A 10782-nucleotide genomic window follows, 5' to 3' on the forward strand; every position below is an offset into this window, starting at 1 on the left:
TCCACACACCAAATATGCTTCAGTCATGAAGATTATGGCCCTGTGCTTCCTCCATAAATAAGAAAGTAAGTTACATGTAGGATTGAATAAGTTGAAATTCCCATGTCAGAGGGAGAGCTCTAAGTGACTATGGAAGTTAAGCCATTGCCCTTTAAAGAAGTTTTTTGCAAGGTCTCTGAAAGAGTGGTCTTGTTTAGGTAGTTATCCAATCAACAAAGAGTACAATTGACAATGAAAACCCAATTAAAGGAATTTTTCCAGCAAAATGAACCAGATGGAGTTGTCTCTAGAAACTGCAAACCACATACTTAAGAAACAAAATACAATTTTGCCCAGTGCCAAAGTGATATGATACTATTCTGTTTGTGTGGTGGCTTCTTGTGACATGGGGTTGGACATCACATCAATTTAGCTTTATTGCCCCATATTGTCACACACAACAGACCGTATATTTGGTGTCCTTAAAGTCACTGAAAATGGAGGTGCACTTTGAGGAATCTGTATGCAGTCTTGCTAAATTCTTTTGGCTCATTTTAGAATCAAATTGTAATATACTAGTTATGCTGAAATAAAAACAAACTTACAAATCTTGGATGTAACATTAATGAGATGTTTCAGAATATTTTTGTTTAAATTAATGCTGAATCTGGTATAAAAGTGATGTAAATTATCAATTTTTAAAGCCTTCTTTTGTAAACATTTTCAATGTAATTAGCTCATGCAAGTTTTAACAATAAATATGCCCTGTGGTACATATTAAAATAAAAAAGCTTAAGGTTCCAAAAGAAACTGGTTGATAACCATCCAACTGGAGAACCATCAAAACATCAAACTAGGGAGACTGATTTATGGGTATTTGATCCAGAACAATGAGTCTTCTCATTTTCAATGACAAAATCACTCCTGTAAATGGCTTCATTTGCTCAGTTTATTTTTTACTACTTTTGATTTGGAGGGACTTAAACTCTCTGAATTGTGGAATCTTTCAACTCACCTAAGCTCGTCTCCTATGGTATAAAGTGTTTTTCTATAAATAAGACTATTTCACGGGTTAAAGAAGACATTGAGGATCTGCCATTATGAAATCAAGCAGTTATTTGACACTCTTTTATGATGAAATGGGAGTAACACCAAAAATCTCCACTTTCCTCTCGCTGTCAGCTACGTTGTCTGTCTCAGCACTACCTACCATGGGTGGATGTGTGTGTGCTTGTTAGAGTGTGTGAGCACATGTGTAGTTAAAAAACAAAATTCAACCGAGTAAGTTAGAATATTTAATTGGCTTTATTATGTGATTCAGGAATTTGGTGGTGTCTCATCTATCAACTAGACAGGCTCTCTGAGGATTTGTATGCGATGGCAGGATTTTACAAGAATAGTGGGGCAAGGGAGGTCTTAGCACAAAAACGAGAGGATTCTTTTTGGACGTGGACATCTTTTCTTTGGGGGAAGAGAATGGCAGGGTTTTTATCATTCAGATTGCCTCTTCTTTCTATGGAAAGGGTCCCTGTGACAGATTACCTTACTGGTCCTTGACCAGAAAATTCCATACTGGTTGATTAACTTTATATTTCTGGGAGAGGTTAAAACTGCAGTTGAATTAGGTGTTAAATGTAGGTTCTGTATCTTGGGCTTTTAGCATGAGTGATGCCATTTTGGGCCTGTGTGTGTGGTTGGTTTGTTTTTTAAACAATGTTGTATATAGATTTCAATGTCTTGTTCCAGATGCTTCTGAATGAATAACTCCACTTGGTCACAGAATCTCAATATTTATCAAGTTCCTCAGGTTCCTCTGGTGACTCCAAGCCTTGGAACCGCTGCCATTACCACTGGAGGTGTTGATGGGTCAAAAGTGGTTCAGGTCACGTGGGTGATCCTGTGGATTCCTGGATGTGCCTGTGAGACCCACCCAAAGAAGTTTGTGCTTCATTTGACCACATTTGGGAGGATGGCTTCAGTGGCAATCCAGTCCTAAGGTCATAGATTCATACCTGACTGGGCTTTAGAGTGGACTCCTGAGGAGAAAGGAGAGACATGTCCAAAAGTGGAGGACTGGACCCTGGATGCCTGTGGACAACCAGAATTCCCTATTCCAGCATCTCCACATCTTGTCCCATTTATCACTCTTCATAAAAACCACCCTTTCCTTTATTGGCTACTGTACTGTGTGCTCCCTGCATTCTTATGGAGTCAGTGCGATAATCCCCTGCTTTAGGCCATATCCCCACTTTACTTAGGAGGACATGGACTCCCGTAGGCTAAGGAATTCTCCTGAGAAGGCAGCTGGTAAGAGTTGCCTCCAGGATTTCCGCTCATGTCCGTCTGACCTGGAGCATGTGCTCTGATAAACAGTGTTTCTCAGACTGCAGGTCTGAGCAATCATTACAGGTTGTGAAGTCAGTTTAGTGGCTCAAGGTTAGAATGTTTCCTTTCAATGAGCTAGAATAGAATATAAGACAGAGCTTAGTGCACGTAGTTTCAGTTACCTACATGGCTCGTTGAGAGTGTGCTGGGAGCCCTTGCGAAGTGCAGTCCTCACCGTGCTGGCCGGGAGGGAGGCGTCATCCTCATGCAACTGTAGTCATGAGATATTCTCGTGCATTCATCTCTTAGAGCTTAAAAGGTGCTTTACTATTGCTGACTCTGTTTCAAGCCTCCAAGGAACCCTGGGTGATGGAAAGGGAGGAGCCCCGCCCAGCTTCCTCCTAGAAGGTGTGTTACATACAGGTACAGACCTGGCCGAACTGGGAAGACCACCCGTAGAACTCTGTCTGTTGGGACAGGCTTCTCCTTTCTGGACTTGTTGAGGAAACATGAAAGCCAGTCTCCAGGAGGAGAAGCTGGTACCGTCTGAGCAACCAATAATAATGGATAATGTTGCACTTTAACTCAAAGAATAAAACATTTATCCATAAATAAATACATACATAATGAGAAGGGACAGCTGTTCCTTGATACTAAAATCATTGGGCGCATGTTTAAGGAGAAGCAGGTTTTGCACTGTCTCAGAGTATTTCCCCCAAAATACCCTAAATGCCGAGAGAGGTAATGCGCTTACTGTGCTCTCTTTCTGCTCTTCACCTGGACTTTCGTTGATATTGCTCCTGGTGATATTACTCCTGGAACTGGAGTAACAACTAAACACTTCAAACCAAACCAAACCTCCAAAGAGGCAGGTCTCCGCTCCTCGAGCTCCGGGACTGCGGGTGTCATAACGTCATGGTAACAGCAGCGGCGAACATCCCTCGAGGGTTCCCCTTGTGTTAGGTGCTTCCCAGGGATTCCCTGTGTTAGTCTCATCTGCACCCCGGCCTGTCCGTCTCACCGGCGTGCGTCCTGGGCAGGCTGCTTAAGCTCCCCGCGCTTTCGCCTCCTGCTCGCCCGCCTCACACCTTGGTCCTGCGGATCAAAGAGCCCCAGTGAGTTCCAGGCCCAGTAACACCGTCAGGTGGGAGCTGCATCCCGCCTCCCACCCGAGGTCGGATGCACCTGGGCACAAGGAATGTCCGCGCGCGGCTGAGCCGCAGGTGAAAGCCCGGCGCCGAGGTCCCGCAGGACGGAGGGAGCGTCCACGCAGCGCGAGCGCGGTCGCGTCTCCACGTTTCAACCCCGACCGGCTCGTGTGAGGACGGGAAAGGTGCCCCCTAAATAAGCGCGCCTCAGACGTGCGTGGCGCCAAGCGGAGGGGCGGGGGCAGGGAGAGAAGGGTCGGCGGCGGAACCGGGGCGCCGCGGGGGAGACGGCGTCCCGGGGGAGCGGGGTGGCTCGCAGCTTCCACGAAGAGCGCTGGAGGCGCGAGGCGGTAGAGGGGCGGCCGAGACGCGGGGCCCCGCCGCTCGCTGCGAGCCCGCCCCTCCCTCCGCCGACGGCGGCCCCAGGGCGTCCGGCTCCGGGCTGCTCTTCCCGCGGCGGCCTCCGTCTGGGCAGCCGGCGAGCGTCACCTGGAGCTGCTGGAGGTCGCAGCATCAGGGCCCCGTGCGGGTGGGTGCGGGAACTCGCGGGGAACGCGATGGGTGCGGGGCGGGGGGCGCCGCTCGTGCCCGGGGCGGTGCTGCACAGGGCCCGCCGCCCGCGCTGCGCCCTTTCCTGGGACCGCGCGGAGCGGGCTCGGGTCGAAGCGCCTTCGGTGCGGGCGTCAGCTCCCAGCGCCAGCCTCCGGGCGCCCGGGAGCGCGGCCCAGGCTCCCAGGGGCGCCGAGCGCCGGCCGTTGCCAGGCAACGCAGAGCGAGTGCCCGGCGTCACTGGTGCGCCCGCCCCGCCCGCGTCCTCGCAGGGCCCGTGCCCGCGGCGTCTCCGGCCGCGCCCCCGGCATCGCCATCCGCCAGGCCGCGCCCCTCGCGGAAGGCCCCGGCCCCTCGGGGAGCAGGGGGATGGTCAGGGAGGGCCTCACGGAGGCGGCGGCACGGGAGCAGAAAAGGGGAGTGAGCGAGGGGCGAGGCAGGTCTGTGCTTGGAGTTTCTAGGCTGCCTCATACAAATTGGAAAACGTATGAAAACGCAGCAGACGAGAAACAATTGAGACACACCTGTCGTGGGTGCCGATCGGCGTGTGGGGCTTAAATCAGCCCAGGAGCATGAGGGTCCCTGGGAGTGGAGAGAGGGCCCTTCAAGGTGGGAAAAAGGCACAATAGTGTGACCCAACGTGCGTGTGCATGAGAGACACAGACACACAGAGACAGAGCGACGAGACAGAGAGACAGAAAGTGAGAGATGAGAGCCCCCTGCGGACAGGAGCCGAGCGCAGCAGCAGCCCTCGCTGGCAAATGCATAACATCTGGCTCTCGGGGGAACAGTCCTGCTCTATAGCATCGCGATTCCCGTGGCGCACACACGGCCACGCCCGTTTCAGGCCCCCGGGGGTCCGCTGAACGGAGCAGGAGGAGAGGAGCGGGGGGCTCAACGGGACCTGCAGGTTTTCCGCTGGAGGCCCGCGGGGTGAGGGCAGCAGGGGTACAGCGCAGGCCGTGGACGCGGACAAGCCGCAGACTGGTTCTGTGACCTGGCACAGGACCCACTGATGGAGGCCCCGTGCTTTCCGTCCACAGCCGGCCGGCGCTGAGCTGAAGGAAACAGAAGCTTGCGCCGAGCTCTGCCCTTCACCGACTCTTCCTCCCGTGTTCCAGGGCCCCCCTTCCTGGCTCTCCTCCCTTTTCTGATCTCTGCCACGGCGGCTCAGGTCCCCAGCAGGGATAATTCTCTATATATCCGGGGAGTCACACTGAGCAAAAACCAGAGTGGGCAGAGTGCGGGGCGTCCCGTCCCGGGGGTCCCTGCTCTTGGAAAGGAGGCTCAGCTGAGCCTGAAACACGCACCCGCAGGGCTGCTGCTGCTGCACCTGCAGACCTGCTGGGAGGTGAGTGGGTGCTGCCCCCGCGACCGCAACACCGCCTGCCAGGCCCACAGCTCCGGGGGCCGCCAGGAGCAGGTAACTGATGACATTGCCGTCTTCCTCCCTGTCTGCCGTCTTTTCTTTCCTCATGACAGGCTAGGGTTGAAAATTCACCAATTTCGGTCGTGCTGTTCTTTACAGTTCCAAACAATTCACGCGCATGATCCTTTTTCATTCTGTGAAGGTATTATCAGCATTTTACAGATAGAGATTCAAAATTACCAACTGGGCTTAAACCACATAGTTTTTAAGGGGGGAACCTTGAGTCCAACCTAAAAGTGACTGGAATTTCTGTTCACTTTCCACCCTCCCAGCAGAACATGAGAACCATTTTCAATTTCCTGTAAATCAGGGCTTATCACTCCAGAACTGTCTTATGTGCCTGCCAACAGGGACAGGTCACATAAACTACGACGCACCCACCCAGCACACCAGGCAGTGGTGTGCAGGTCGCTCCCGGTATTCACGTCTGGAAAGTTCTCCAAGATGCGCGGAGCAGTGTATACAGTCTGCTATTGTTTATGAAGGGAGGGGGGAGAACAAATATCCATTCATTCCTGACTCACATCTGCATGAATTAACAATGGGCAGACACGCAAGAAAAATAATGACCTAGGAAACAGTGGAAGAGTCCAGTGGAAATAGATTCTCAGTGTTGACCTTGTTATTTTGATTTGTTTGAACCCTCTGAAAGTATTACATATTCTAAAAATGAGACACATTTTTGCACTAAAGAGAATACTTTCCCCTCAAGAATACTTTCCCCTCCTCTTACTCCCCTTATCCACAAGGCACACAAGTACACACAAAGAAATTAACCCAGAATAAGTTTTTAATAGGAAAAACTCTGCAGGTGCAGAATCCGCCGGCGATGACAGCTCAAGGATGCCATGCATACACGTGTTTCCGAGAACTGACGAGTTGACAGACACTCCAGACCCAGGCATCTCTGCAGTGAGAAGCTTTGGAAACCTACGGGGAGAGGTGAAACCAAAGTGCATGCATTTGAGAACTTCCCCCAGCCATCTTGAACACAAGCAGAAAATATACAGGCCAGTTTTCTCAATTCCTTACATAAAAACGACCGGTGGTGAGAGGACCCAGTCTCCTGGGCAGATGCTCTGATTTTGCTCTTCAGATAAGGTTGCCAAGAAAAGAAAAACAAAACAATAGATAAAAAACAAAACAAGGAAAAGATAAGGCTGCCAGGTTTGGCAAATGCAAATACAAGGTGATCAGTCATATCTGAATTTCAAATAAAGAACAATTTTTGTTTTAGTATAGTATGTCTCATGCAGTATTTCAGGGCATACTCATAATGCAATTACTTATTGCTTATCTGCAATTTAAATTTAACTGAGCATCCCATATTTTATCTGATTTTATCTGGCAACTGTAGCCTTAGATGCCACCTGGAGGAAGCTGGTTAAGTGCACTTGACCATGTTAGTCCTCAGGGACAAGAAGTGCCCAGCTCAGTGCTACCAACAGGACTTTCTGAGATGACAGACATGTTCTATACCTTTGTTGTCCAGTACAGGAGTCACGAACAACTTGAAATGTAGTTAGTGCAACTGAGGACTCAGATTTTAATTTTGTTCAGATTTAAAATGTCACATGTGGCTAGTGCCTACTGTATTGTGCAGAGCAGCTCCAGAACCAATCAGTTATGAACCTTCCTCTGAATTTAGCAACTAGAATGTAAGATTGAGTGGTGCATAGAATGGCATATACCCCAGGAACAAAACCCTTGCAACTTAGTGATTATTCCATTTCTGTGCAGAAATAAATATTGACGACATACTCATTCTGAGTATTTGTTCCAAGTGCTTACTGAAGTTCTATTTATACGGGGAGGACGTGAAGTGACAGGGTACAGATGAGTTTGATAGAACTTACCCTGCAGACGAACATTCACTGGCCAATCCCAGCATTCAAATATAAAGCTGCCAGGTGCCCTTATGTGCAGAGATGACATGCTCAGTGGATGAAACAGCATTGATTTAGTAACACACACCAGCTCTGTGACCCTTTTCTAGTGGGGCCTTTATTTCTAGCTGGTAGATAACCTGTCTTCCTAAATATCTTTTTATTTTCCTTTTTGATTTTACTATTTATCTATACCACCTAGTTGGACAAAAGGCCAACTATTGATAAATTGTAATCAATATTGCCAGGTCAGTTTCTCAAAAGTTTATATGATGGTGGCAGGTCCTCCTGTCTCAGCAGTCCTGTTATTGGTATCCTTTATATGCATAACTTGACAACTAAGAAGGTTAGCAGTTGCTGTGTCCCCTCACCTGCCACTGCCTGGCGTCCCTGAGTGAGGAGCGCAGTAAAGGTATAAGCTCAAACTGGCAGACAAACAAAATATAATAGTCTAAAACTTACATTTTTCAGAAACACTTATATTTTTCAACTATAAGTAACGTGCATAAGTCCTTAGTCCCAATAAATGTTGATTTTCTTCTTCTGCCCAAACTCCAACCCAAACAACTGTAATGTACACAGTACAACAAAGTTCTGATATTTTTTTCAATATAGCTACATTAACTCCATGCCTGAGAATTCACCTTAATTTGAAGTCTGCATGGCATATTCCAATTTCTCGGAGTTACAAAGGTTATATGTGTTTTTTTTTCATAGATTTGTCTATTAATGACAGTTTCCCAGGTGTGAATCAAGGCAATGGCTGTCTTTCAGTAGACTTCCTGGTGATGCTAACCTGTCTGGTTCAATATTAAGGTAGTGGAATAAAATAAGGATGCATTCTGGGGCTACCTATGAGCCCTTATTATCAATTTCAGTGGGCATGAGGAATCCTCAATTAAATTCCTAATATCTTCCAACAATACACATACAGTATACTTAACAGGAATATTTACAATTCTAAGTTAGGATCAGCAGATGACAAACCCTGACATGTTAACCTAATTCTAACCTTAAATTACATGTAATTGTTTAGAACTAATTATAAAGCTTAACATACTTGTAAAAAAAGAGTTCAAACTATACATTAAAAAATAGGGAGTGAATGATGGATGAAGTAAAGGAAGGATATTGCTGCACAGAGTATCTGCACATTTAAGAAGAGGTTTAATAATTGGTGATGCTGTGTCAAACTGATTTGCTGTGTCTGGAATTCCCTTAAGTTCTTCACTGAGTTTAGGATACAATTTGTAACATTATGGTATGTTGACAAAATTAACCTATTATGTGTAGTTTTTACTGGTTTCATTGTTCTGGCAATAATCTCTCAGGGACCAGTAGTTATAGACTAGGCAGGGGTTCCTGACCTTGGGACACAGACACATTGTTCATGCTCTATTCCGGTTTAGGAGAGTATTTACCTCCAAGGGTTTTGGGTAAATGAATTCATATGCTGGAGGCAGGTAAAAAAGTGCCTGACACATTAAGAGCTTAGTGTCAACCGTTACTCCTGAGCACCCCCATTCTAACTTCAGAGCTCACACTCCTGCGGCCCTCCTATCAACAGGTGAGCCAAGATACCAGGTGGGGAGAGCTCCCACACCTGGTCAAGTGCACACACCTACTAAGTGTTGGGGCTGGGTTCAAAGGCAACCTGGATAGTTAATTAAAAGCGTTCCCAAGGCTCAGGTGAAGCAGTTCTGACCTGAAGATCCCAGTTCTCCAACATACAAGTCATGCTGGGCAGACAGAACAAGATCCTCCAGGTGGACCCCAGCCTCCAACAGGGAGGACAGATCTCCCAGTCTGATGAATCTCAGTCCAGCTGCCCATTAGAATCGCCAAGAAACCCTCAGGAAATTTTAACGTGGGACCATCAAGGTGCTCACTTGTTTTCCGGCCTGTTTTCCTTCAGCACAGCTCCAGCCACTTCTCTGGTTGGTGGCTGCGGGGGGGGGGGGGGGGGGGGGAGTGTGTGTGTGTGGTGGGGGGTTGTTGGGTCTTGGAAGGACGGGCCAACCAAAAGAAAACCTTGGTGAGAGATTCAGCCCTGGAAAATGGGATCCTAAAGATTTTTGCCTGGTCCAGATCATCCCTTCTTGGGGTTGGTGCAGTTAAATTACCAGATGCCTGGCAACAACTGCTGTGGGGAAGCAAATGGCCCTGTTCTATCCCTTTTTCAGCTGCGCTGGGAACATAAGCGTTAGAGCTTCTTAAAGTATAGCATTAATATTTGTATATACTTCATTGAATGTCAGGAACCTATCTAAGGGGCATTAAGTGGTTAATTGGCACAAGGATCTAAATTAGACACCATCAATCTACCCCCAATTTACAGATGACAAAACCCAGCACCAGAGTTAATTAATTGGCCCCAATCTCACAATCGTTACGAGATGCAACTCGGGTCTGGATAGACCGTATTCTCAGCTAACCCAGGGTGGATGTTTCAGAGGCTCCTTTCACCTCCCTTTTGAGCTTTAGGTGGTGCTTTGACTGTTAACCCGGGGAGCTCAACGCCCCCGCCGGACAGGGCGGGGAGGTTGCGAACCCGCTCGGGGTTTGCCTTCCGGGCCATCAACACGTAATTTGCGAGGCGACGCGACGCGAAGTTCAGAGACCGCGGTCCAGGCCTGCAGTTAACCCGTCGTCCACAGCCAGGCCCTGCGACTGTAGGAAACGCGTGGTTATCTTACTCCGTGACTATTTTCTAGAAGCAGCCCCGTTTTTAGCAACACTTGAAGCCCTTCCTAAGATCTGAAAGGTGCATTTGTATTGCTATAGGTTGGGGGGAAATTAGCTTACCTTTGTGCATTTTCCCCCTATTTAACCTAGTGACATTAGCTCTTCCTTGGAGATGGGGCGGGGGCTCTGAAAAGAGCCTTTGGGTTTCAAAGCGTCTCCGGAAACGGGTGCCTGTCAAATCACTTGCCCTTGGCCTTGTGGTGGCTCTCGGTCTTCTTGGGCAGCAGCACGGCCTGGATGTTGGGCAGGACGCCGCCCTGCGCGATGGTGACCTTGCCCAGCAGCTTGTTGAGCTCCTCGTCGTTGCGGATGGCCAGCTGCAGGTGGCGCGGGATGATGCGCGTCTTCTTGTTGTCGCGGGCCGCGTTGCCCGCCAGCTCCAGGATCTCGGCCGTCAGGTACTCCAGCACGGCCGCCAGGTACACGGGCGCGCCCGCCCCGACCCGCTCCGCGTAGTTGCCCTTGCGCAGCAGGCGGTGCACGCGGCCCACGGGGAACTGCAGCCCGGCCCGCGAGGAGCGAGACTTTGCCTTGGCCCGAGCCTTGCCTCCTTGCTTCCCGCGTCCAGACATTGGAAACCGAAAAAGGGCCCTGCAAAACCAAAAGTAAGCACTCGCCCAAACAGAACAATTCTGGGAGTAGGCGGAACACGCCCGCTTTTATAGGCAGTTCCTGGGGAGCAATATGGATTGTCTGATTGGCTAGGAACAGCCTCAGTCAA

General features: G+C 49.0%; 2 protein-coding genes across 5 annotated transcripts in view; one reads left to right on the plus strand and one right to left on the minus strand.

Moving 5' to 3' along the window:
• The window catches only part of LOC308548950 (histone H2B type 1-C/E/F/G/I), a 329370-nt gene that overhangs the window by 315365 nt on the left and 3223 nt on the right, over positions 1-10782 (plus strand). The gene's annotated exons all lie outside the window — the stretch shown is intronic.
• LOC308548591 (histone H2A type 1) lies at positions 6205-10689 on the minus strand. 4 transcript variants are annotated; one of them, XM_081120289.1, is made up of 3 exons: positions 10122-10689; positions 6463-6520; positions 6205-6360 (listed from the first exon to the last, which is right to left on the minus strand). In XM_081120289.1, exon 1 carries the CDS (start codon positions 10631-10633, stop codon positions 10241-10243), a length of 393 nt encoding a protein of 130 aa, XP_080976415.1. In that variant the 5' UTR covers positions 10634-10689; the 3' UTR covers positions 6205-6360; positions 6463-6520; positions 10122-10240. The 4 variants fall into 4 exon arrangements, with proteins under 4 accessions (XP_080976415.1, XP_080976417.1, XP_080976414.1 ...); XM_081120291.1 differs by lacking the exon at positions 6463-6520 and adding an exon at positions 7287-7345 and having other exon boundaries at positions 6205-6350; positions 10122-10673; XM_081120288.1 differs by lacking the exon at positions 6463-6520.

Source organism: Miniopterus schreibersii (genome assembly GCF_964146895.1).
Source record: "Miniopterus schreibersii genome assembly, chromosome: 19".
Lineage (NCBI taxonomy): Eukaryota > Metazoa > Chordata > Mammalia > Chiroptera > Miniopteridae > Miniopterus > Miniopterus schreibersii.